The sequence below is a fragment of the Talaromyces marneffei genome, chromosome 1 (assembly GCF_009556855.1).
Source record: "Talaromyces marneffei chromosome 1, complete sequence".
Lineage (NCBI taxonomy): Eukaryota > Fungi > Ascomycota > Eurotiomycetes > Eurotiales > Trichocomaceae > Talaromyces > Talaromyces marneffei.
The window spans coordinates 4,662,522-4,688,829 of record NC_072348.1 but is presented as its reverse complement, the minus strand read 5'-3'; the positions used below and the strand labels follow the sequence as shown (position 1 = coordinate 4,688,829).

Here is a 26,308-nt window from a genome sequence, read left to right as displayed (position 1 = left end):
TATCCTATTCTATTAACGTCTGCCTTGATCGTATCATTGTAGGAACAATGATACGATCAACAATGCATCATTCGACTTCGAATGATTCGACCTCACGTGCTCATTGAGACTTTACTCAATGGGACAATAATCCGGCAGCTTATTGAGATAGGCTTAAGGGCCCACTGGGTGTTTCTTCTGACGCTGTCTCAGATTCGATTGCCTTGAATTTCAGGCAGACACCAGGCACACTCGACTCGAGCCAACAAGAGAGCCTCACGAAGGGGTATTTGTTGGCACGTTGACGGTCGGAATGACTCATATTTCTCGATATCTGGATTAATGAGGCGTTGGTATCGTTTATTGGTTCATGACCAGGTAAGTAGGCAGGCATTCATCCACATCTAGGTACCGATTGTTGCCTGCATCGTGGAACTTTATATCAGTCGATACATAAAAGGAGGCATGCATTTTTTTTTTTTTTTTTGACAAAATGTTCTATTCTGCTTCTTTCGAACTTCTGTTCCCAGATATACGTCACAGTGATAACTATCCAAATGATTACAAGAACTCTTGCCACTTTTGAAAACAATGGATTCTTGCTTAAATTCTCCACATCAAAGACGAAGGATGCGTCGACAGTCCCGAGAGGTAAACGAGATCCTACCTATTGAAACATACCTCTATCGCTGTGACCCCTACCGCTCATCAACCGTCAAACATCCTTGGTCGTACGGGGTCAAAGTACTCGAATATCCTTCCATACGTTCGCTCATCCTTACGTACAAAAATGATATTCGAGATACATTTATCAAACATGGCTTTCCCGCAGACGGGTCAGGGGTGAAGCTGAACTTTGCTGTGAAAAGGGTATCCCCTCGCGGTCAGCCAGCTAGTACGGTTCTAAGTATAGGGATCGAGAATGACCCAGTGTCAAATCGTGATCTCAGCGCCGTGAGAGACGCGATCCGTGACCTCCTGTTGAGCAGGAGCCTAAAGACTGTGCATGTCGACATCTACGATTGTGACAGGCGATTCTTCCCCAGAAGATTTAATATTCCTGGTGACCATCCGGCTGCAATCAGATACAATGAGCTTAAGGGAGATATTATGAGGCTACTTCGAAAACATATCGACCTACCTTGGCAATCTGTCTGTCTGCACCAGGTGGGGAGAAGTTTAGGTCAAGCGACCCCATGTATTGTCCTCTGCGTTGCGCCCGGAGCTATCTACAACTGGGCCTCACTAAGACGCCAAATATTGAACATGCTAGGGTTTGCCGATATCGAGGTTGAATTCCTTCCAGAAATTATTAAGAAGAAGCAATCGACGGAAAGCCGTGTGTAGCAGCTTATTCGCCTGAAATCTCAGGCCAGTTGCTTTCCTGCTGTTGTACGATTAGAACGGAAGTGGAAGAATAGCTTGAGTGCAGCGTTTGAACATATTTCGCATAATTTACTCGACGTCCTGAAAAAAAAAAGTATAAATTGTCAAATTGGTAATGCCCTACCCATGATTGGCGGAATGCTTCTTCGGCGATCATGAGATCCCGGGACCATGCCCCCCTAATGTTACTCGATCGTTTGGTACTGCCTAGTTTCTTTTTTATTGACTCTGTAAATCCACATATGATCAAAGCATGCTAGTCGGGCCATATCTCACCAATGTCACCATGCAATGATTGGAAATCAGAATTGTCTGATTGGCGGGTTCGCCACGCTGTCATATCACCTTTAGGTATAGACAAGGATCCGAGGGCAGCATGCCCTAACCTATTAATAGGGTTATACTCTGTAAGAAGAGATATTTATGAAGGGAAAATATGTATCTAAAAGCAGGAATTCAACGAAACTCTAGACTGTCATCGTCTCAGCATAGCCATCATCATGTCCACCGAACCCAGCATAGAAACGATCTCCCCCCAAAACGCCCATATCGCCAACGAATCCCACTCAGACCACGGTGACATAATTCGTGACATCATAATCGGCTTCGCCGATGGCCTTACAGTCCCCTTTGCCTTGACAGCTGGCTTGTCAAGTCTCGGCTCTTCAAAACTTGTGATCGTCGGCGGTCTTGCAGAACTATTCAGCGGGGCAATATCGATGGGGCTCGGTGCCTATTTGGCTGCCGTTACGGATAGAGATCATTATAAGAACGAAATTGCTAGAGAGAGGAGAGAAGTCTCAGAAAAACCGGGGGCGGAGAAAGAGGAGATTTTTGATATTTTTGCAGAATATGGGATAAGTAGGGAGGCGAGTCAGGGGGTGGTGGATTGTTTGGTTGCGAATGAGGATAATTGGATAAAAGTAAAGCTCCCTTTTCGACAACCTTACGACAAAGAAATAAAGATAGTATGTTGCTGACTCGTTTTGAAGTTCATGATGGCCTTTGAACTCAAACTCGAGGAGCCAAATGTCTCTCGAGCGTGGATCTCCGCTGCAACGATGGGACTATCCTACTTCATCGGTATGCTCAAGCAACCCCTCAAGAGTCAAAGAACAAACGCACTAACAAAGAGTTTGATTATAGGCGGCCTCCTCCCCATGATCCCATACTTCGCCATGACCAACGTAACTCACGCCCTCTTCGTCTCCATCGGAATCACCTTTGTGATACTCGTCGTGTTTGGTTTTATAAAGAACTACATCGTAGTCAAGACTACTCGTTCCGGGCTATGGGGAGCCTTGCAGACGTTGATTGTTGGTACATTGGCTGCAGGGACGAGTTATGGTATTGTTTATGGGATTGATCATAGTAATATTGGTTAAGACTGGGTTGTGCGATGCAGTACATGTATGGGTTGGAAAAGGCGAAGTAAATATACCTAGGGAAAGATTAATATATGCCTGCGATTGATGTTTGAATACCTTGATTAGTCCAAGAAATGGCGATGTCAGAAGTTGCTTGGATATGCCTACTGCATATACATATACAGTAGAGTAATAGCGATCTTCACTAATATATGTAACCCTAAAATTTCAAACCTCATATAAGACATTCGCTCTTCAAGAAATTCCCTCTTCATTCGCATATCATCCTAGGGTAGAAATCCACGAAATGCATATTATTGATGATGTAACTCCTGAATAGGCAAAAATTCGAAGTTAGGGCTTAAGTGGAGCCTTGGAACAATCAGCCAATCATGGGGCTTGAATCAGGACCCTGATGAGTAGATATTTAGTCTTGGAGCTCACGCTGTTGGATATTCCACGAGTAAGAACTTGTTCACTATGGGGGATAATTTACATTTTTAAGAACGTTCTGCCGTATGCGGCGCGGGAGCAGTTGGCATGAATTAAGAGTGGTTGAGTAGAGGTAGCATAATTTCAATGAGTAGGTAGTCTACGACGCCATACGCTCAACACGAAGCTGTAGCTCCTTGACCAAATCTATCCCAGCCTTGGTAGCCTCACCCAGACTCTCGTCTGGTAATCCAAGCAATTCATTCTGCGCCTTCCCGGAGAGATCACTAGACTCATCCGGATAAAACGCTCTTGCATACAGCAATTTTCCAAAGCCAGCCATGTTGCCCGCTTTTACTAGCGCTAGGCCATCATTGTATCGCTTTTTGGTGTTTTCATAAGCTATCGTCCAGTCAGCGTCAGTTGTACCGGTGACCCGCTTGACGCTCTCGAACATGTCGTTTTGGCTGACTACAAAGCTCTTGATGTATACGCCCTTGTTGAGGAACGTCCACAGTGTAAGGCTCTTATCGTTTTGATCCTCGGGCAGCTCTTTCAGACTCAGTACTTTGGCCACAGAGCGCCCAACCTGCGCTAGCGTTGAAGTAGAGATGTTGGTGTTACCATCGTCATACACCGTTAAGGAACGCTTGTCAAAGTCGAATCCAAAGCGCGCCTCGCCGCCGGCCAGGCTGTAATCGTACCAAAACCCACAGCAGACCGCGATCCACTGCATACCGAGACTCTCAATCTCATCCCTGTTGGCCTTGGCCACAGGCCCCAATAGCGTGTCCTCGCCGAGTTTGATGTTGTCAATGTCGGCGCCGTACCCGTTTGGCATGATGTAGGGAACGTCGGCTTTGGCGGCTGCTTGAACGAGCTTGCTGTGGGTATCCCGCGGAGCAGTAGGAGCCATGGTTATGATTAGAAATTGCTGGCCCTTGAGGGCGGCAAGAATGGTGGCCTCATAATCGTAGTCGACTACGGCGACTGAGAGTCCCTCTGGCAGTTTGTTACCGCTGTCTTTGAGGGACAGGGCCGTAACTTTGTGTTTTCCGGTTTTGAGAAGGGCGTTGGCAATGTGCGATCCAATTGTGCCTCCAGCCTAAGTGCCTTGTTAGTTTTGTTGTGTACATGATGGCCGCTGGTGGGCTTGCTTACGCCGACAATGGCAACTCTTTCAATGGCGTTTTTGAAGTCGATGTCCTGGTCTTTGGCGTACCTAGGCATTATGATTCGGTTGATTATTGGAAATATGTTTAAGGTGGTTGAGGTGGTTAACCTTGTGAGCGAGTGATAGTTGTCTGGCTCATTAGCAAGAATGCCTGGCTATTTATACGTTCCAGAGCGTGTTCTCTATATCTCTGGCTTGCTCTAAAGTAGCAATGGTGGGAGGCTGATAAACCCGCGCCTGTCCGCCGCAGAAGGCTCTAGTGCGGCGTTAGGTCAATAAGTCCGCACCAGCCGCACGTAACGCCGCACAAAATGCAGCGATGGATCACCACTGATGGATCTCCGGTCATGTGTGCAATCTTAGAGATTGTAATTCGATAATCGCGTATTGAATATCCACTAGGTGAGGAAAATCAATATTCAGCTAGCCCGCGGCACTACAGCTGGATGTCAGGACCGAGCATCGAAAGATATGGCTCAATAAAGATCTGGTCCCAGTCTAGCTCCCAGTTCGTCTCCGGCACAGTAATGTTGGTTTCAGATTCTCGTTGCCCCGGGAAGTATTGATAGTTAGTCTCGATAGCTTCCAACTGAGCAAGTTCCTTTCGTTTCTTCGCGATATTAAGACTGAGTAGATGCCGCGCCATCGACAACGCCTCACGTGTCAACTCCGTATCAGCAGCCTTGACAAGGTTCTCTAAGCTTTTAAAGGTGACGTTGATGTGACCAGAGGCGGCCGGCGTGTCGATGGCCAACAGGATGCAGGCATATTGAAAGACGCTGCTGATCACGTTCCAAAACAGACGTCCTTGATTTGCCTGCAGCTCGGCTGCCTCTAATGCAGCATTGCCGTTATCAATGATGAACTTGATTATCTCGTCCGGTATGTGGACTTTGAGCTGGTAAAGGTGACGATAGAAGCAGAACGCGATTTCCGCCTTGGTTACCACTAGGAACGAATGCATAGCTTGGAAGGCACCTAACACCTTGAGCCGCTCAATTAGCTCCTCGTTCGGACTTGTGGGTTGCCATTCAAGTTGAAACGGAGAGTTAGGCGATGGTATAATTTGGGTTAATTGCACAAATTGGTCGGCGACGGAGCCAGATACCGGGATGATAGACTGGCAAGTCACGGTCCGAAATTGGACAGGTGAACGATCGTACTCATAAGAAAGCATGTTATGCCCAGCCCATGAGATCCAAAAGATCCTCCTCAGTCGGTCAGCATCATGTCCGAATGCCGCGGCGCCTGCAATGGAGGCCATCTTCTGGATGTTTTCTTCCTCGTGCAGTCCTATCGCTTCACACAGGTGCATTTGGGTGCATGAAGCGATCCAGGCATTGCTAGGACGGGTTGTGGCGCGAAGGTAAAACACTCGCATGCCCCACGCGACTATATGATCGATGCCATGCAATCGCATGGGGGCCGGGTCATCAAGAATGGCTTTGGCGTACTGCACCAGGTCAGACTCTCGCGGATGTCTATTGGGAGACCAAAATGACCCGAGAGCGGCCACACCAGCGGCCAGGGCGGCAAAGGCAACCGCATTGCTTCCGGAACTATGATAATAATCCCTGCATCGCTGGGCATAAATTCTAGGGTCCATCACATCGCCGATGGGACCCAATATTGAAAAGTACACTCCTGAAAAGAAGCTAAGGTCTTCCTCTGAGATGAGATCCCCAAGAAAGCAATGCGTGGTTGACGCCTCCTCGGGGCGGATGCCAAAGTTGTAGGCAAAGGACCGCATTCTGGGAGGTTCGTTGGAGCCAAGAGCCACACCCAGGATATGTGGAAAGGCCATGGCTGCCGATGCCCCAGAGTGCCTGAACTTTTTTCATCAAAGATACCCGGGGAAGAGCCTGCCATGGCGGTGGCGCTCTTCGTCGACGAGCTGTCTGCTTCGCGGGGGACTCGCTCCATTTGAGACCGGACCTGGTTCATCAGACGACTTTCCCTGTCGAGGCTGACGCGCTTGGACGAGGGAGGTATAGATACACTACCACTCGTAGTATCCTTGGTATCATTTTCGGCGTATCTGCAATTGTATCCATAAGTGGTACACATGCCACAAGGATAGACGGTGTCACATTTCCGCTTGCGCTGATGGCACGGGATGCATGCCTTTCTCGCGCGCTTGCGCTTGGCGATTGCAGTCGACATGAATGAAGCCTACTGCCGTGGTCGTACAACTATAGTAGAGGTGATCTTCTAGTCCACCATATCGGAAATGGAGTTGATGTAGTTACGCATGGGTCGCGGTATAAAGTGGCCCTAAGTTCAATCCTGGATCAGATGGATTCAAATCTAACTTGAATCGGCTAGCAAACAGTGCTTAGGGTTATTTTAGGGCTGCATCACTATCTACCCAAGAAACAAACCGTCTCTCCTTTCTCAAGCCATTGCTTAGATCTCTTAAAGCTCGTAAAGGGTTATCTACGTTTTGCACAGTATAGCACATACGGGCAGTTATGTCACCTATCAATTTCTCCACAATCTCGAAAACAAATAGCGGTGGGAAACTTCAATGTTGGATGCCTTGCCCTAGATGCCTAAGTCTATAATGACTGCATGTTTATGATTGAAATATTCTTATATAATTGCTCTCTAATCATGAATGAAACACACGAAATATTAGAAATAATAATCTTCCGAAGCTTTACATGTATACCGCTAAAAACTTTTCATCCAGGCTAAGCACCCTAAAAATCAAATCTAAAACACTTAACAAAACGATGGATATAATAACTAGCTCATCCCAAGATGAGCTTCTCTAAATTCTCCTTCTCACCACTCTCCCCTACCATACCCCTGAAAATGCCATTGTTCAGCTGCATCAGTTCCTTCGGGGTGCCGAATTCGGCGACCCGCCCGTCACCCATGACGAGAATCTTGTCAAAGTCACTGATTGTGCTCAGACGATGCGCAATGACGAGAAGTGTACTATCGCCAAACTCTTCTCGGATGGATCTTTGAATCAGCGCGTCAGTCGCCATATCTACTGCACTTGTGGCTTCGTCTAGGACCACGATTTTTGGGCGTGAGACAATAGCGCGGGCGAGGCAGAGAAGTTGTCGTTGGCCTTGGGAGAGGTTGAGTCCTCCTTCGCTGACGGGGGAGTTCAGCGAGGTGAATGGATTAGTGTTTTGGTTATCTGATGGGGTTGCTACTGTTTCACTCTCTGCGTTCGATGCGGATGGCTCGTTGTGTGGAGTACTCAGCTCGGACTCTGTAACGAGGTGCACGCGTACGAGAGAATCGCGGAGCTCGGAGTCAGAGTGCTCATCAAATGCATCTAGATTCGATCTAACTGTTCCCGAAAACAGAACAGGGTCCTGCGGGATAATCGCTAGACGGGAACGCAGCGAATGCAGTTTGATTTTCGAGATATCAAGTCCATCAATGTGAATACTTCCCTGGCTTGCTTCCAGGAAACGGAAGAGCGCTAAGGTGAGAGAAGATTTTCCCGCTCCGGTGCGACCAACGACGCCAATTCGTTCGCTACGCTCGACGCGGAAGGTAAGACCCTTGAGCACGGGGGGAAGATCTGGTGCGTATGAGACAACGAGATCATTAACTTCAAGACGACCTTGACTCGGCCACGCAGCTGGCGGATCAGCACCATCCTGGGACTCAGTCTTGAGGTTGGAGTATTCCGTAATACGTTCCACGGCATTCATTTGCAACTCCAGATTCGCGTAATGTCTGATAATCCAGATGACTGTTTGTCCGTAGTTCAGGGCAAACGATAATGCAAATCCAGCGAGCGATGCATCCACCGTGGGCATGAGTAGAATAATGATGGCAACGATGGTCGAGAAAAGACTGCCAACCAATGCCATGCGTAGTCCCATCCACCGATTGAATGCCCACAGGTGCCAATAGGTAGTGCTGTAATCATCAAGCTTGGCAAACATACGCTCGATATATGTGTCTGTTTTCGAGAAAGCTCTTATTGTGCCAACGCCTGTGAGAGCGGATCCGAATTGTTCGAAGATTGGCGATTTGGCATTGGATTCGAGACGTTTAACCTCACGGGCGCCGTGAAGATAGATTTTTGCAATCCAGACACAAGCTAAGAGCAAGAGAGCCGCGAGCAAGATGACGTATGGTGAAACGAAGATGCTGTGGGAACAAAAGTTAGAATCATGGGAAGCATGGTTAGAGACGTCGTCACTTACCCAGCGACAATAACACCAGTCAGTTGAAAGATATCGTGCAGTTCACCTGAAAAATCGCGAGACAAACGAGCATCGACAGTCTCAAAGTCCGCAGTAAATCGATTCAGAATTCTACCCAAGGGCACCGTATCAACCCATCGCAATGGTGTTCGGAGCACAGTGTAGCATAGCTTATTGAACAGAGCCCGAGATGCGCGAATAGAACCAGTATAGATGTAGAAGTATCGAAACGTGCCGAGAACAGCCGCCACAACAGAGAGCATAATGTAGATACCCAGGTAAAAGCCGAGGGAGTATCCGGGGCCAGATTCTGACAGCGGGCCAAGATTTGGTAAGGAATTATTATAGAATTGCATAGGTGTTTGCGATTGGAGGAAATAGGTAACTGTCTGTCCTTTACCTTCGGTGCTAGCATTACCGGTCCAAATTTTGAGCCACCAAGATCGACCTAAGAAATCGTCAGTACGTAATGACGCCACAAATTTACAAAGCAACAAGAATAAACTCACCCGTCATGATGCATTGCATGGTCAAAAATGAAATCAGAACCAACGTCCAATATGGAACTCCGCCGGCGGCCTTTAGATAAGCCTTGTAAACAGCACCCTTGACTCTTCCATGTTCTCTAGCTTCATCCTCCACAAACTTCTTTGGTGCTTGCTTGGAATTGACCTTCTTCAACTGCTCCATCGTCTCACTATCAGATGACTCCTCGGAATTGACGGCTGTAGGACCTTCATCTTCTTGAATTTCCTCCTGAGTTTCTTGATGACTGACAATCCGATCCAGAGTGCCGGCTTCTTCCAAGTCATCGACCAATCCGGAATTCTCGACGGTGCCATGGCCCAGCTCTACCACATACTTGGTCTTTGACTTGACGAGAGCAACGTGGTGAGTGACCAAGATACGGGTTCTGCCAACACCAAGTTCCCCAGTAAGACCTTTCTCAAATAGGAACCTTCCAACGTGAGCATCAACGGCACTGAAAATATCATCCAAGATTAATATGCCAGCTCGAGAATACAATGCTCTGGCAAAGGTGACTCTCCATCGTTGGCCACCACTCAAATTGATGCCATTGGCACCGATCTCGGTATTTTCTCCATCGTTGAGCATATCCAGATCTTTGCGTAGAGCACATACTTCGATGACCTTGTTATATCGCTTCTCATCGAAGGGGAGACCGAATAGAATGTTGTCCTTGATACTAGCGTTTTCGATCCAAGGTATCTGAGCGACAAACGCAATAGACGTGGGTAAGATCCAGTTCTCTCTGGTAGCCAAGTGATCATGTCGTTTTTGGGTATTGGGTGGTCGTGGGACATTGATTTTTCCGGATAAAACGTCGACCTCTCCCAGGATTGCCGCCAGCAGGAGACTTTTACCCGTCCCGGTCTTGCCACTCACGACACTGAGCTCCCCTTGGGGGAAGGACAGATTCAGATTCTTCAGGACGTATCGCTGGTCATCGGCTTCCTTCTTTTCGTCTGAAGGCCAAGCTATGGATGCGTTGTCGAATGAGATGTCGGGTGTGTCGGTACTGTTTATAGATATTTCTGGTGATTCAAGGTATCTTTCAATTCGATTTATGGAAATGTACGCATCGATAAGATCTGTAGTTAATTCTGGAATGACAGACAGGGTCACTTCGAGGTTAGCAAAGATGCCGATTGCGGTGAATGCTATAGACGGAGTGAGACTGCTGTGTATTACTGCATAGGTAGCAAGCGATGCTGCAGAAAGCAAGATTGGGCTCGAAATCCAGCAACTGTGGGATATTAGCAATGCGGTTGATCGGATATATAACATGCGGCTTACAAGAGCAAAAATGTATCGGCACTGTGTAATGTTAGTGGTGGCTTGCAAATATAGTCACAGCGGGTGAACTCACAGGAACACACTCCATTGCTCGTCTAGTTCTTTTCCTCGGAATTTGCCGATCTTTTGGTACCAATTTGTTTCCAGAGCAGAAAATTTGATTTGACGAATTCCTAAGATGAGTTAGCCCCCGTATACCTAGAATCTTATCACACATCTTACCCTGTAAAGCTTCAGTAACTACTGCCATCTTCGCATCTCGAGCTTTCATAAGTCTGTCCTGGGCATCTGAGTACCGTTTGCTAGAGTAGATGTTGACAGGTATAGTAAGAGCCATCGCAAGAAAGCCGGCTAACAAGGACTCCCAACCAATGATGGACCACAGGAAAACGAACGAGACGATCAACTCAAAGAAGCTACCCGGGAAAAGATTGTTGAAGGAGCAAAACTCGGATACTCGCTTTGTATCGACACCAATGAGGTTGACCGTCGACTGCTTGCTCTTCGGATCGCTTTCTTCATCCTCCTCATCCTCGTTTAGCAAGGTCTCTGTATTTGCATTTTCGACATTGCCCTTAATAGCGTCCTTTGAAGCTCCTTTTACATCCTTGCGTCTCATGGCTTTCTGGAAAATGAGCGCCGAGAGTTGAGCGCGAACTGGAATGGCAAGCTCGGACCAACACATCCAGTACAACCAAGATTCAATCCATGAGCTTCCGATACTTGTGATTGTAAGAACAATGACCCATATCCATGCCTCGGGAGGCGCCCTTTGACCAAACACGTTATTCTCGAGCATTTTCAGGATGAAGTAGGTAGCAAACTGCGGCGCGAAAGTCCCAACTGATTGGACCAATGTAAGAATCCACTGGACAATCAACGCCCGCTTGTGTGCGAGAGCAACTTCGATCCAGAGTTTTCTCGGGCGTTTACTGTTTGCCCAATATTCGCTGAGATCCTTTGCGCGGGAGCGATGGTTCATCTTTGGGAGATCTTTGAGATCCAAATGCCTCCTCTTCTTGGCAAGCATGAGGATGGGTTCAACCCAGGCGAAAGTGAATTTCTCCAGGGCCGATTGGGTGTCCATACTATCAACCGGATGGTTTTCATAGAAAACCTCTGGTCTCCGCGGCAAAGAGACGCCGGCCAACGCTGATAAAATTGATGTAAGAAGCTGTGCAGCATAGATATAAATACTTGCGGTATATATCCATGGCGTCGCATCATCAGGGGGTCGGTTCTGTACAAGCAGCGCAGTCTGGAAGAGGAGAACCGCAAACAAGAACACACTCGAAAGTGTACTATATGCTCCGAGTGAATAAGATTTTGAGGAATCCCGGACAACGCTAATGGAAGCCGTCTGGACCAGAATAGCAGTCTAGATGCAGAGAGCATTAGCTTTTGGGACAAGGGGTTTATTTTTTGAAAATTATGTCTTATTACCCATTGAGCAACATTTAGCCAGTTTTGGACAAAAGTAGAATTTTCATTTTGATTTAGAGTAGTAAGCACAGCCAAGGACGTAGCGGCCACAAAACCAGCAATCGAAAATATAGACAGGACGACCTTTGGAATCGTGGCTGAATACGCAGCCATGGACTCCTCGGATGCGACTCCATCTTCGTCTTCGTATAGCCTCGGCTTAGTTTTCTTATGGCGGAAGTGAGAATGAATAGCAATCACTGCGGGCGCCGTAAGAAGAAGATCTAGAGCCAGGGCGGCAATGCTCGCAGCAAAAGCTCGCACATCCTGGTTGTTCGGAGCTTGGCCGGCGAGTTGACTATAGCCAGAGGCCAACATTGCCGTGAAAACACTCGATTGGCAGCAGTTGAAAGGAATACTCTCCAGAAAACAGCGGCGGCGCCAGAGGAAGAAGGTTCACTAAGTAGTCAAGACAAGAGGCTAGGCTCTCGCAGCGTTGCAGACGAATCTCTGTGACTAAGAATTAGTCACGAAATCTGCCCCGCTCCGGCCGCAATTTGATACGAACAGTCCTGGTAGCATCACTGGCATCACTGGCAGTTGAGTCAATGCGATGCAGGAAATGAGTCACTCGTGAGGATCTGCTCGGTGCAATCCTTGCCTTTCTTGCACATCCTTGCTCCAAGCAGACATGGGATTGTCCAGTTGTACCAGTAACTATGTAGTATGTAACCGGACCCACCGTAAAAGATAAGATGTCGGGAACCATTCCGGGAATAGCGTCTCAGTCTTACGAGGGATCACTAACTATACTCAGTATACTGTAGGATCAGACGAGTCTCCTCAAATAGCAAATGACTGGTGAGAACACTCACTCAGAACAGATACTTTTAGCTTCCCGCCACCTTGGCAATTCGGATTAAGCTTACCTAAGGCTGTCCACATCAATTGAGATAGCGTCGCATGCCCAGCCTTTCTGATACTGATATTATTATAAACACACTAAATAATAGCTGGATGGTAATGCTCTTAAATCAAAATGGAGTATCAGACTACGTAGCATATTCCCGGTATTGATTTTCCTAGGTAAATGACAGAACCTAGTCTCGCAAGCACTGCGGATTCTCAATATCGGAGCACTGCTTTACAAGTAACATGTACAACTCAGTATGATTGAAGAATAAACGTCCTTGCTTGTACGATCTTGTATGGTGTTTCTTCTTTCTCCATGATCTTCGTTCCCCTTTTATATTCCCCGCGGTGGATGAGGATTGCTGGCCCCGGTGGTTCTTGGTTTGGAATAAGGTTCGCTGTCAACACTTCTTCAAAGCTTAAGTTCCTTCTGCTTGGAAATATGCCAGGAACGTCGTCAATAGTACCTAGGTAAGCACGCCTTGTTCCCACATTGCGGGTTTGATAGACAGCTATGTAGTACTTCGAAAAGATCCATGGATACCTAACCTTAGAAGTTTATATTCTGCACAATATAGCAATGTCTACCAGAATGCTAGCTCGAAAGGATAACCCTAGTTTAGAATTATCTATCATGCTGGGTATCTGCCTAGATATGTACCTAAGTAGAGTCATGAACCTGGAAGCTTTCTATATTGATTTACTCTACAGAGTCTATATCTTTCCAATATTACAGAAATAAACCAGAAAATTTACAATCTTTGCTTGTTTATAAAATGAGCAATGAGTTTTAAGGGTTTTTAATTGCTACACATAGTACACACTCTGTAGATATTCTTTTAATGGCTTCAATACTCTGCCCGATTTTGCTCGCACTCACATGAATTGTCAAAACATGGTGACGGCATACCGAACAGTCGGATGAATGAGGCTACAAAGCCACTTGTAACAATGATTTCTTCGTATTCTAAAATACCTTTGCAAAAGAAATTGCGGAAGAGATTTCCTTTCAAGTCACCAAAGCGCACCTTAGCGGCGCACCTTGTCCTAGCCCCAACCCTACCTTCAAATAAACATCGTGCCTTCTATTTGTCATCTCACCTCTCACGCGTCAAAAACCAAACTATTCGTTTGAACTCCAATCAACGATTTTCTGAAGACCAAGTTGCAAACAGCCTTTCATTCTCTAGACCGAACCAACAGCTACAACATATTTCATATGCCTTATCATGGACCCAAGTCGTTGAAATATCATAAACCATTATCCAATTGGGGATGTTATAGAGGGTTGCATTAGGGGACACGAGTCTCTTTGGAAGTTGGGCGTTATTCATAGGGATATTTCAATTGACAATCTCCTGATCAACGAAATTACAGAGAAAGGCAGTCCGACTTGGCCGCCATTTCTGATCGATCTTGACCTTTCTATCGAGGAGCAACGGAGCGAGGAGCAACGGAGCGAGGCCTCAGAAGAAATGTCTCATACCGGTACAAAGCCGCCCATGGCTATCTCCACACTTTCTGGAGCGAAGCATTCTTTTATGCATGATATCGAATAATTTTTCTGGGTGCTCTTTTTGATCTGCATTCATTATGGCGGTCCGGGAAGTAAATTTAGGCGTGTTGAAGAATTTGACAGCTGGAACCATCAGAGTCCTACAAAGCTAGCCATGGCTAAGCTAGGCATAATCAGCATGGAGGAGGAGTTTCTTGACTTGGTTGGAAGGAATTTCACTTCATATTATCAGCCAATGGCTCCGTGGGTGAATAAGCTGCGACGCCTCGTGTTTCCCGGAGATTCGCCGTGCATGACAACACGCCCAGAGCTATACGACGAGATATATAAACTCCAAGAGGCACAAGTGGAATTTGCAAAGCAAGAATCTTTGGCGTTTGAAGCCTTACTTTCCGGCAACAGAGATCTTACGATAAATTGCATGGTTGAACTGAAGACATTCCGACGGGATGTGTTTACGGTGATGAGGATCTCCGTGTGGGTTGAAAATGCCATGTGGGAGGTTATTCAGATAACTTCATCACGCATGGCCCTGTAAGTATTAAACAAGATGATGTTGCCTGATAGATGTACTTTACAGAAGGAAGCGCGACAGAAGATCAGAGTTCATCGGATCGGACCACTAGTTACCATAGGTATGTGCCTATCTTACCGGTTCCGTGGGTTATCTTATCCTGCACGATAAATGGGTCGACCCTCTTCCAACCCCTCTTTCATCGTACATTTTGAAATTGATCCTCTTGATTTCATTTCTCATTCTTTTTCGTAGAATATGAACAGCTGTGCAATATACACTCATAACGAACTTGATCATACTTCACAATGGCGGCAAACAATATCGTGGTCCTCGGGTAAGTACATCGAAAATTGACACGTCTCAATGAGTCACTATAGAGTAAATTGATACAATCGCTAACATACTCGTGCACCTTTTGTACTACAGTGCTGGAGTCGTTGGCCTCACCACGGCAATGCTACTCTCGCGTGACCCTGAGAATAAGATTACTGTTGCTTCAAAGCATATGCCAGGAGACTATGATATTGAGTATACCTCACCATGGGCCGGTGCCAATTACCTTCCGTATGCGTTCTCTCCTCCTCTACTAGTATGAGAAAACCTTTCAGGTAAACATAAACTAAGTTTTACGTCCAGAGTTGGACAGGAAAATAGCAAGGTCGGACAATGGGAAAAAGCGACATGGCCGCACCTCCAAAAATTGGCTCAAGACTGTCCGGAGGCAGGGATTCACTTCCAGGGTATGTTTGACTAGTCCATTCCATACACTACGTCTAACTCGCGAGTTCTGGCTGATTCCTTCTTCTTCTACAGAAACTGTATGCTACAATCGAAAGAAAGACCAAGATTCGACCACGGGCAAATGGTTCGCTGAACTGATCAAGCCGAACCCATGGTACAACAAAGTCGTTCCTAATGTGAGTGTTGCGGGAAAAAAAAATCTTTCTTCTTGACTCTACGTAGAATATAGCTAACACCCCAGAAGTATCGTGAATTGCCTCAAAACGAGCTGCAAGACAGCATCGATAACGGCAACAGCTTCACTTCAGTCTGTATCAACACGGCCGTCTATCTACCATGGCTCGTCGGCCAGTGCCGAAAGAATGGCGTCGAGTTCAAAAGAGCGATCGTCAGCCACATTTCCGAAGCAGCTGATCTCCATCATTCTGGAAACAAGGCAGATGTTGTCGTTAATTGTACTGGTCTGTCTTCTCGTAGTTTGGGTGGCGTCATGGACACTACTCTCTTGCCGGCTAGGGGTCAGATCGTTGTCGTGCGAAATGATCCCGGCGTGATGCTTACTATCTCTGGAACGGATGATGGAGAAGACGAGGCCACGTATATCATGACACGGGCTGTCGGTATGTCTTCATTCTTTTTGATCAATTTTTTTTTTCTTTCGGCTCGGTCTAACGAAATACAGGAGGTGGCACAATCCTAGGCGGATCCTACCAAAAGAACAACTGGGATCCAAACCCAGATCCGAACCTAGCGATTCGAATCATGAAACGATGCATCGAGCTATGCCCAAGCCTCGTAGGTGAAGGTCAAGGTATCGAAGGGCTGGGCATCATTCGACACGGCGTCGGGCTTCGACCACTGCGTGAGGATGGTCCTCGAACCGAGAAAGAGAAGTTTGATGGTTTTTGGGCGGTTCATAATTATGGACATGCTGGATATGGGTATCAGACTTCGTATGGAAGTGCAGCCGAGGCAGTTGCGTTGGTGAAAGAGACCTTGCAGCAAGCGAAGAAAGCAAAGCTATAACAGACGAGGCAGCAAGTTCAAGTTTCCAGCGATGTACGTAGGCAAAGTATATTGAATAACTACTGATGCATTGGACAACACCCTGTACCTGGATTGACTGCGAGGTACTCATCACAGAAGGCTTGAATGTTTCAAGTCTTCTAGAAACGATCTGGAATTTCTAGAATCGCGCAACTCATGCACCAAATTCGTCAATGCATAACCTCGATCTCATGGTTTACCGATCTGATCAATCGATGGTTCATCCCCGTTGTGCATATACATAATTGAACCGTGGAAGGAGGCCGTGTATCATGACAACGTCATACCAATGAACCTCAAAAATCATGTGATCGCTTTTGTCGTGTCTATAAATTAATTTTACGTTTATATTGAAATCTATTGCAATATATATGACAACCACTGCACAGAAATTTCATAAGAACTGGATCGCTCGAGAAGATGGTCCAAACACGATCGGGTCAAGCCTCAATGGCTAGTGAATCGAAGCCACAGACTACGCACTTCAAAGCAAGTAAGAAAGCTACCACTAATAATGTGAAAACGAAGGACGCCAAAGAACCAGTAAATGCAAACAAAAAGGAGTTACCCGCTGAAACAGTGCCTGAAAAGCGCAAGAGGGACGGCGAATCGAAAAACGATAACGCTCAAGATGAAGATCAAGAGCCACTGTCGAAGGCAGAGCAGGCCTCACCTAGCAAGGCCGTGAAGGAGGACGAAGAAGAGACAGCTAAATCCAAAGAGAAGGTGATCGAAGAGGAAGAAAAGAGAGAAAACGTTCCTTCTACCATTGCCCACAAAATCCACAAAACGATCGAAGAATACGGTACTCTTCCTTTGGAAGGACTTGGAGTCGATAAGCCATTAGAGCCCACGCCAGAGGTTCTATTAGCAATTGTAATCGACTCAATGTTAAGATCAACTCGAATCTCACACCTCCTCGCGCAAAAGACTTCGATCAGTGTTTTCAAAGCTGGTTATCACGATATCAATGTGCTGAGCAAGATGTCGTGGGACGACAGGGTTCAAGTCCTGTCTGAAGGCGGTTATAACCGCTATCGAGAGATGACTGCCACTAAACTTGGGAACTTGGCTCAATTGGTAAATGAGAAATACGGTTCGTTCCATCTAATATAAAAAGGATGATAGGCAGGGCTGGTGATATTCACATTGATTTAGATGGCGATCTCAACAATCTATTGAAGAAAGCAGGAGATAATCCAGCTCAAATTCGACATTTGGTTCGAGAGATCAAGGGATTCGGCGACATAGCCACTGATCTGTTTTGTGACGATGCACAGGCCGTCTGGCATGTTCTGGCGCCAACGATTGATCATCGCAGTCTCGACACCGCCAAAGATGTTGGCATCGGAACAGATATCAAAGCCATATATGCCGAGCTAGGTCGTGACCCTGTTCAAATGAGCAAGCTTGCAAGGGGTCTTTCCGCGGTAAGGTTGTCAAAGCATCAGGTGGATATTGAACATGAGGAGTAAAACCTGTCGGAAAAGTTTGTTCACTGAAGCAGGTTGAGAGAGAGATGTTCACGCAATTGATCTGCAGTATAGATTTGCTTGAGAAAAAGTTCGTTACAGACACTGTTAAAGTTCTTTTTATCTGGTAGATGCTTCATGATCAACAGATGCTGAGCGTTCTGGCAAAGTTCGAATATGAACACTGGTCTATGCTTTGGTACAGAGTCCTTTGCAATCTTGACTAAAGAATGGTCATGATTGAGGTAGCGGAATTCGTCGTACAAGCCCTCATAAGCAGGATTGTCTTTGGCCTGTGCAAACGTAGGAATCCCGTGTCTTTGAAGTCGAAGCCACGCTCGAACGAAATCTTTCTGTGCATACTCAAAAATTCCTACTTGACTTTCTGATGGGTCGTCAAGTGAGTTTATAAGTTCTTTCAAAACAAAGAGACCCTCATTCGTGAGCTCGCATACCCCAAGGAATGCGAGAAGTCGATCTTTATCTTTGTAATCCACCAAGACTGCAGTTTCTTCAGCATTACAGCCGAAGAGTCCTGAGTCAATCGCTTCCTGTTGGCTCAAATGCACTATGCATTTATGAGCAATGTACAGAAACGGGCTATGGAGATAATCCATCAAATGTGCCGTATGCTCTATGTGTTGAAAGTTTATGTAATCCCAGCTGATCACCACCGCCTTGGCCTGTTTTGCGTCAGCCAGTAAATGGTCGTCGAGAATATCTTTTGGGATGGCTTTTGGTAGGTCCGTCACAGTATCAATAAAGATCAGGTCTCTGGATGGGTCGATCCACGTCTTTGCCCATCGATTGACAGGTCCAGTGGCATTCTCTGCCCAGCGTAGGTGCCCATGCCCAAATGCAACGCCGCGAGCTTCTTGACAGACATGCGCAATTGAGGGGGGTCGCTGCCAGATACTGATACGGTCATCGCTGGGCCCTGGACATGGTCTTCTCGAGTCGATAGGGATAATTCGGCTCGGCAGGCTAGCTCTCCAGATTTCCAGTCGAATTTCTGTGGGAAGTCGAGGAAAGAAATGAAAGGTTGTGTCGTTCAAGGTACTAGACTGAGTCTGCGAAGTTACCATTTCGACTACTATGTGAATTAGATCCTTGCGGGATGAACTTAGGGAGTGAAAGTTTCAAGGCTAGCCGCGCTTTGATAACAGGCTAAAGATGAGGCGTTCTTAATATACCGCGATTGGATGCTCCGTGGTCAATGGATCTGTCCAACGTATAGAACCGACCGATGATAAAAAATGAGGCTGCAGAGTCGAAATCGTGCGGAATGTTTCCGTTTTACCGTTGTAACACGATTATCTCCCCCCGACTCCGGCGGGGTCCGACTCCGCACGAGCTCCTCCCCTCACCGAATCCTGGGGGCGGGACCTGTACTGTAACCACGTACAGTAGTAGTACTACGTAGTAGGGAACAATTAACCGTGAAACTCCGAGGGCCGAGAGAGAATATTGATCACATCCTTATCAAGTCGATCAACTGAAATCTGAATTGAGCACTGTTGTCTTTCTTTTGACCTCATACTCAAAGCCTTGTTTATATAGTGATAGCGTACCGTACAATGGCGGCGACAGGTGATACTCCCCGCAAGCTTTGGGAGCATCCCAGCCCTCAGTCAACGCGAATGGGACTCTTCAAATCCAAGATAGAAAAATCCAAGGGCGTCAAGTTTTCTGTACGAAAACCCTAGATATCGTGCACTCAACAGATCTAACATTTTTAGAACTATGATGCTCTCTATCAATGGTCGATACAGAATCGCTCCGCATTCTGGGGCAACGTCTGGGAAGAACTTCCTCTAATCCACGAAGGAAATTACACAAGCATTGTCGATGAATCGGCCCCCATCCAAACAAACCCAGACTGGTTCTCAGGCGTACGGATCAACTTCGCAGAGAACATCCTCTTCAGTACACCGAGCTACGCAGATGCAAAAGCCGGGGTACGCTCGATAGCCGGAAAGGAAGATTCCAAGATTGCTATTCACGAGGTTGTAGAAAGCAATTTTCAACCACCTAAGAATTATACATGGGGAGAGCTAAGGCAGCAAGTTGGACTCTATACGCAGGCTCTCAAAGCTGCAGGAGTTCGACGTGGAGATCGAGTTGCCGTTGTGACGGGAAATAATATCAATTGCTTGCTACTTTTTCTCGCGACGACTGCTTTAGGCGCTCTGGTATCGACAACTTCGTCTGATACCGGCACAAAAGGAATCTTGGATCGTTTAACGCAGGTTGAACCGATTCTACTTTTCATGGACGATGCAGCCGTCTACAAGAGCCAGATAGTTGATCTGCGTGATAAGATGACGGAAGTGGTTAACGGAATGCATGCGATATCTGGGTTCAAAGGCGCTGTTGCGTTGCCCAGGTTGCGCGGACAGCCTAGAGATATCACGTCTGTGCCACGTACACAACCTCTAAAGGATTTTCTGTCAAAAGCGCCTTCCAACAAATTGGAGTTTGTCCGTGTAGGGTTTCGTGACCCGTTCATGATTGTGTACTCGTCCGGCACCACGGGTCAGCCCAAATGCATCGTTCATTCGACCGGAGGGGTCTTGATCAATATAGTCAAGGAGGCGATATTGCATCGAGACATGAATACAAACAGCGTAATGTTGCAGTATACAACTACCGGGTGGATCATGTATCTGACATCAGTGGCTTCCCTACTCACTGGATCCAAAGTTATTCTATACGATGGCAGCCCCTTCGCTCCAGATGCCAGTTTTCTGATCCGTCTAGCTGGAGAGCAAAGGTGAACACATTCCGCCAAACACTTTTCCAATGTTATTGCAACTGACCACTTATACAGGGTGACACACTTTGGTATCTCGCCTCGTTACCTACAAGAATTGCGGAAGCAAAAAATCCAACCCCGAAAAATCGCCGATCTGAGCAATCTCTATATAGTCTCAAGTACTGGCATGGTTCTAGCCGATTCACTATTTGAGTGGTTTTACGACGAGGGTTTCCCATCCCACGCACACCTTGGTAATATCTCTGGGGGAACTGATATTGCAGCTTGTTTTGCGATGGACAACCCGCTCAGCCCATTATATGTTGGCGGATGCCAAGGCGGTGGATTGGGTGTTCCCATTGCAGTATATGAACAAGTAGATGAAGGCCTGGAAGGTGTCGACGGCAAAGCTCTTCCAGATGGTGAGTCTGGTGAGTTGGTTGCGACGGCTGCATTCCCCAGTACTCCAGTGACGTTCTGGGGCAAGGATGGGCCGAAGAAGTATTTCAATGCTTATTATGCCAAATTTAACAGTAAGTCTGCTTGCTTTACCCATTTATTGTCTCTCTTCTGATAGATATTGCGACAGATGTATGGACACATGGAGATTTCATCACCATCCACCCCGTCACCAAGCAAGTTATATTCTCCGGTCGATCAGACGGTGTCCTCAATCCATCTGGAATTCGCTTTGGATCAGCAGAGATATACAACGTTCTCGAGACACAATTCGCGTCCGAAGTAATGGAATCCGTTTGCGTGGGACAGAGACGACCACAAGATCTAGACGAATCGGTCTTTCTCTTCGTTCAGATGCAACCAGACCGTGAGTTTACCGAAGCTCTTGTGCAACGCATACGAGATGCAATTCGCAAAGCACTTAGTCCGCGACACGTACCTAAATACATTTTTGAAACGCCAGAAATTCCGGTATTGCCCCTATTTCCGCTTTTACAACCCATTCGGGCTGCTAACATTGTATAGGCAACCATTACTGGTAAAAAGGTCGAACTTCCTGTGAAATCAATTGTATCTGGAAAACGCATCAAACCATCGGGCACACTGGCAAATCCTCGGAGTCTGGATTTCTACTACCAATTCGCCGAAGTAGAGAAACTGGGCAAGGTACGAGCCAAGTTGTAACAGCACTTCAAGAGTTGATTGGATATATTTCTCAGTCCACATCAATGTAATGTAATCACAAACATGTACATAGAACACGAATTAATGCAATCTATGAGTATAATGACTGTAATCAATCCCACTGCAACATCATCCCCAACGAATGCGGCGCTGTATATACAAACCCATTCCTCTCATACAATTTTCTTCCTGGCTCATCCGCAAGTAAATTCACATACGGCTTCGGACCCCCAGATTCAAGCACACCAGCTACCACAGGCGATGACCTGATCTTTTCAATGAGTGCCTTGAGCACACAATCCCCCAACCCTTTTCTCTGATGAACCGGCGAAACAGCCATGTCGGCAATGACAAAGTACCAGCCTCCGTCTCCAATTATGCGGCCCATGGCGACGACCTCGGGTTGTTTATTTTCATCTTGGTGGTCTTTAGAGGAAGGTGGGCGTGTGTATTTGATCATACAGCCATACCAACTCCCGCTTGGTACAGCTTGGGCTTGTGCCAGAGCACACACTGATAGACCCGTGGATTTGCGTAGATTGCAATATGTCTCGGCGGAGGGGTAGCCTTCATGTAGACTGTAGCCGGGAGGGAGTTCGCGGGCCATGATTTAATTTATTTCGTGTTGTTCTGGCCCCTCGAGAGATTGAATCTTTTGACCACTGCTTCAATGTTGAAATGAGTCATATGCAAAATTGACAGTTACACGCCCAGATAGATATAGGTCCTGCGTGGAGCCTACTCCGTAGCGTCGGAATGCCTCTACGGTAGGAAATTCCGAGGAGGGCGGAGTAGCTATGTTTGGATCCATTAGCCTGTATTTGTAATGTGATTCAGTCTTTGCTACATATAAACATTCTTATCAAGATCATCGAGATAAAGTTAGGGGATTTGATTTGACTGCTTTCTAGCGTGGGACAACATCTTTCTATTCCAAGCACGTGCAACTACAAACCCTAATCTGATTTGCCACACCCTAACGCCATGCAGATTTGCAGCAAACGAACAATATTAACTAATGACAAAGTCTACTGCTATGGCTCATTCGTAGTTCAAATCACGAACTATCCCACTTTTGTATCCCGGCCTTAGAGCATGGCCTAGCGGCCAATGACTCCGCATTTTGGTAGACAAGCAAGTCGGAGTTCGGCGTACCAAAAGTGGAGGTGAAAATTATCCATCCGTGTTTTTTGCCTCCTTTTTATACGGTAAGCGAGTGGATCTATCTTCTATCTTGATCCGGACTTTTTTCTTATCTTTTACTTCTTCTGTTTTATTGTTGTTCGATTGATTGGTTTTTTTTTTAATGATACAATTGGATTAGTTGTTTATCGAGTCGACGACTGGACTTGATCAAGGGTAAAAGTCTTGGTCAACACTACGTCCAGTGTGGCTGGCTCGGTGGACAGCCAAAAACTCAATCTTGCGAGATCTTGTGTTGGAACTTTATTCCAGGGCAAGAAAATCGTTCTAGAAAAATGCCATTTGCATAAAAAAAACACGACATACATAGACACTCTCTCGAAGAACAGAGCGTTGACATCAAACATGGCTTCCGCCGAATCACCTCGAAATGAGTCATCCGCAAAGCGGGACACAACCAGAACGCTGATCGAGACAACAGCACCAGCAGACCAATTAAGCAAAACAGCTTCTAACAGAAATGAAACACCAAACATCACTATGAACGACATCCAACTCGCCCATCTAACCTCCACCGTCTCTGGTGCAGCAGCAGCCGCCGCAGCAACCACAACACCAGAATCAGCATACCAACACGCACCCTCGGACGCAGACGCAGAAGATGGGCAGACACCAAGAGGCCGCTTCAGAATCGCAGCGACCATGCTCGCTCTCGGGCTAGCCCTGTTCGTAGCAGCCCTAGACCAAACCATCGTAGCCACCATCATCCCCACGGTTGTCTCCGACTTGCACTCCGCCGCCGGCTATGTCTGGATTGGGGGTGCGTACTTGCTCGCCAACGCCGCCGCAGCAAATATTTGGGCTAACATGTCTGATATCTGGGGCCGAAAACTCATATTACTAAGTGCCACAGCCCTGTTTTTGGGGTCTTCTATCATCTGTGCGGAGTCGGTGGATATGACCATGATGATTGTCGGGAGATCAATCCAGGGTGTTGCCGGCGCGGGAATATTGCAGATGGTTACGATTACCATCTCAGACTTGTTTAGCGTCAGACATCGAAGCCTCTATTTCGGGATTCTGGAGTGCATCTGGGCCATCGCTGGTGCAGTGGGACCCTTGATGGGCGGCGTGTTCACGGAGACAATCTCCTGGCGCTGGGTATACTGGATCAACTTGCCTGTCAGCGGCACGGCCTTTGTCTTGCTGTTCTTTTTCTTGGATGTACACAACCCACGCACCCCATTCTGGGACGGAATCAAAGCCGTGGATTGGTTCGGCAGTCTATCAATCCTCGCATTGACCCTAATGCTGTTGTTGGGACTAAACTTTGGCGGCGTCGCATTCTCCTGGAACTCGCCGCAGGTCATCTGCCTAATCATCTTTGGGTGTCTAATGTCCCTCGTCTTCATCTACTGTGAAAAACGACTCGCCAAATACCCACTCATGCCCATGAATGTCTTCCGCAAAAAATCAAACATTGCCTGTTTCGTTGTCACCTTCTGCCAGAGCATGGTCTACCTCGGCGGCGAGTATTACTTGCCTCTCTACTTCCAATCTGCCAAGGGTGCTTCACCCTTAAGGTCTGGTATATTGGTGCTCCCCATCGTTCTAACGGAAGCATTCACGAGTGCTTTCACGGGTGTTCTGATTCATCAGACCGGTCGGTTTTTGGAGGTCATTATCTTCGGCACTGTGCTTTGCGTGGTGGGTACGGGCATGTACATTGATCTCAAAACAGATACGTCGCTTGTCAAGATTATATTGTATCAGGTCGTGACTGGATTGGGGACAGGATGTCTATTCTCCTCGCCTATTATCGCGTTGCAGGTTAATGTCAGTCAGGCTGATACGGCGAGCGCAACGGCCACGCTGGGTTTCATACGAAACATGGCTACGGCTGTGAGTATTGTGTTGGGGGGAGTCATATTCCAGAATAGTATGAACTTGCAAAAGCCAACGCTGCGAGCAGCGGGGTTGTCTGCGAATCAGACCGAATTATTTGCTGGCGAGAGTGCATCGGCTAGCGTGTTCCTATTGGACGCTGTCATCTCAGACCCCGTGCAGAGGCGTGTGGTCAGGGATGCCTGGTCGTGGAGTATCCGCAACATCTGGATACTGTATACCTGCGTCGCCGGCGTCGGCGTTGTGGCGAGTTTGTTTGTAAGGAATGTGCATTTGAGTCAGCACGAGGACCATGTTGAGACCAAAACGGGGATTGGCGAGAGGGCTACGCGGAGAAACAGTCACGAAGAATAATCAAGTTTACGAAAGAGGTGGAAAGGAAAAAGTTATAGCCACAATTGTCCATTATTTCAATTCAGACCAGACCACTGTAGACGTGGTGTCTGTAGCATACAAAACAATACAATTCTCTTGACGCAGAGAGATCAAAGAAACCATTTCCCTCATAGTTAACAGGCAGCTTATTTGTTGTTCTTGATAGCAGCCTCCAAAGCAGGTGGGTTCACACCCACAACCTCGGTGATCTTCTGTCCATTCTTGAAGAAAAGGAAAGTAGGCATGGCGCGGATACCGAGTTCTTGTGCAACGTCGGGGCTCTCGTCGACGTCAAACTTGACAAAGTCGACGTCGGTGTGTTCCTCGCTCCAGGCGTGGACTTTGGGAGCAATGGCTTTGCAAGGGCCGCACCATTCGGCGAAGGCGTCGACGACGACGAGTTTGTCGGTGCCGGAGATGGCGGCGTCGAATTCGGTTTTGCTGTTTAAGACTCGTTAATACCCATATTTTGATAAAGATCTTGGTTGGGTTTTATGGACTCACTTCTTGAGCTGCTTAACACCCATTGTGACTGGCGAAGAGTGGAATCTGTTCAAAGACGTTGACGTAAATGTTCGACGAGCAGAGGCTGAAGAGGCGATGCGAGCAGTACGAGCGAAAGATGCCAGACTGGGGATTTGTTTCTTGGTAAGTAGGCTGTTCTGAAAAGTGATGGTTCTGAAAAGTGGAAAAGGGAAGTTGAGTGAGGGGCTGAGGTTATTATATAGCTAGCTGTAGGGCCAGGGAGGGGCAAATACTGCCGTGACGTGACGTCCTATTAGTCAGAGCGAGCACTGCGTGCGGCCTCGGCGGATAAAATCTGCGACTCTGACCTGCCAATGGGGCGGTGACTACCATACGGCCCTCGAAGGGTCGCGATATTTCATGAAGAGAAGGTAGAAGGGTAGAAGGAGGTAGATGGTAATGATGATTAATTGTAGAACTGCCATACCTCATTTCTTTTTCTGTGTGCTCAGGGAGCAATTGAGGATGTTGACAAGGATTGATGACTACAGCTAGATG

General features: G+C 47.0%; 11 protein-coding genes across 11 annotated transcripts; 5 read left to right on the top strand and 6 right to left on the bottom strand.

Annotated features, from left to right (window-relative positions):
• Positions 1-1,865: 1,865 nt before the first annotated feature.
• Positions 1,866-2,750, top strand: EYB26_001736 (uncharacterized protein; the record flags this gene model as incomplete). Its single annotated transcript, XM_054261044.1, has 3 exons — positions 1,866-2,288; positions 2,358-2,448; positions 2,512-2,750. The coding sequence occupies 3 exons, from the start codon at positions 1,866-1,868 to the stop codon at positions 2,748-2,750; spliced, it is 753 nt and encodes a 250-aa protein (XP_054117019.1).
• Positions 2,751-3,324: 574 nt separating this feature from the next.
• On the bottom strand, positions 3,325-4,394 carry EYB26_001735 (uncharacterized protein; the record flags this gene model as incomplete). The annotated part of the gene is made up of 2 exons (XM_054261043.1): positions 3,325-4,269; positions 4,326-4,394. The coding sequence occupies 2 exons, from the start codon at positions 4,392-4,394 to the stop codon at positions 3,325-3,327; spliced, it is 1,014 nt and encodes a 337-aa protein (XP_054117018.1).
• A 380-nt stretch (positions 4,395-4,774) lies between these two features.
• On the bottom strand, positions 4,775-6,142 carry EYB26_001734 (uncharacterized protein; the record flags this gene model as incomplete). Its single annotated transcript, XM_054261042.1, has 1 exon — positions 4,775-6,142. The coding sequence occupies one exon, from the start codon at positions 6,140-6,142 to the stop codon at positions 4,775-4,777; it is 1,368 nt and encodes a 455-aa protein (XP_054117017.1).
• Positions 6,143-7,091: 949 nt separating this feature from the next.
• EYB26_001733 (uncharacterized protein) lies at positions 7,092-12,137 on the bottom strand (the record flags this gene model as incomplete). The annotated part of the gene is made up of 7 exons (XM_054261041.1): positions 7,092-8,463; positions 8,520-8,967; positions 9,029-10,287; positions 10,338-10,358; positions 10,411-10,510; positions 10,560-11,715; positions 11,781-12,137. 7 exons carry the CDS (start codon positions 12,135-12,137, stop codon positions 7,092-7,094), a joined length of 4,713 nt encoding a protein of 1,570 aa, XP_054117016.1.
• A 2,872-nt stretch (positions 12,138-15,009) lies between these two features.
• Positions 15,010-16,471, top strand: EYB26_001732 (uncharacterized protein; the record flags this gene model as incomplete). Its single annotated transcript, XM_054261040.1, has 6 exons — positions 15,010-15,038; positions 15,131-15,268; positions 15,341-15,444; positions 15,518-15,621; positions 15,690-16,065; positions 16,128-16,471. 6 exons carry the CDS (start codon positions 15,010-15,012, stop codon positions 16,469-16,471), a joined length of 1,095 nt encoding a protein of 364 aa, XP_054117015.1.
• Positions 16,472-16,912: 441 nt separating this feature from the next.
• Positions 16,913-17,967, top strand: EYB26_001731 (uncharacterized protein; the record flags this gene model as incomplete). Its single annotated transcript, XM_054261039.1, has 2 exons — positions 16,913-17,588; positions 17,651-17,967. The coding sequence occupies 2 exons, from the start codon at positions 16,913-16,915 to the stop codon at positions 17,965-17,967; spliced, it is 993 nt and encodes a 330-aa protein (XP_054117014.1).
• A 20-nt stretch (positions 17,968-17,987) lies between these two features.
• Positions 17,988-19,049, bottom strand: EYB26_001730 (uncharacterized protein; the record flags this gene model as incomplete). The annotated part of the gene is made up of 1 exon (XM_054261038.1): positions 17,988-19,049. The coding sequence occupies one exon, from the start codon at positions 19,047-19,049 to the stop codon at positions 17,988-17,990; it is 1,062 nt and encodes a 353-aa protein (XP_054117013.1).
• Positions 19,050-19,541: 492 nt separating this feature from the next.
• Positions 19,542-21,862, top strand: EYB26_001729 (uncharacterized protein; the record flags this gene model as incomplete). Its single annotated transcript, XM_054261037.1, has 5 exons — positions 19,542-19,655; positions 19,704-20,737; positions 20,795-21,252; positions 21,309-21,649; positions 21,704-21,862. The coding sequence occupies 5 exons, from the start codon at positions 19,542-19,544 to the stop codon at positions 21,860-21,862; spliced, it is 2,106 nt and encodes a 701-aa protein (XP_054117012.1).
• A 112-nt stretch (positions 21,863-21,974) lies between these two features.
• Positions 21,975-22,469, bottom strand: EYB26_001728 (uncharacterized protein; the record flags this gene model as incomplete). The annotated part of the gene is made up of 1 exon (XM_054261036.1): positions 21,975-22,469. One exon carries the CDS (start codon positions 22,467-22,469, stop codon positions 21,975-21,977), a length of 495 nt encoding a protein of 164 aa, XP_054117011.1.
• A 941-nt stretch (positions 22,470-23,410) lies between these two features.
• EYB26_001727 (uncharacterized protein) lies at positions 23,411-25,264 on the top strand (the record flags this gene model as incomplete). Its single annotated transcript, XM_054261035.1, has 1 exon — positions 23,969-25,264. One exon carries the CDS (start codon positions 23,969-23,971, stop codon positions 25,262-25,264), a length of 1,296 nt encoding a protein of 431 aa, XP_054117010.1.
• Positions 25,265-25,431: 167 nt separating this feature from the next.
• Positions 25,432-26,242, bottom strand: EYB26_001726 (uncharacterized protein; the record flags this gene model as incomplete). The annotated part of the gene is made up of 3 exons (XM_054261034.1): positions 25,432-25,726; positions 25,790-25,915; positions 26,238-26,242. The coding sequence occupies 3 exons, from the start codon at positions 26,240-26,242 to the stop codon at positions 25,432-25,434; spliced, it is 426 nt and encodes a 141-aa protein (XP_054117009.1).
• Between the last annotated feature and the right edge of the window lie 66 nt (positions 26,243-26,308).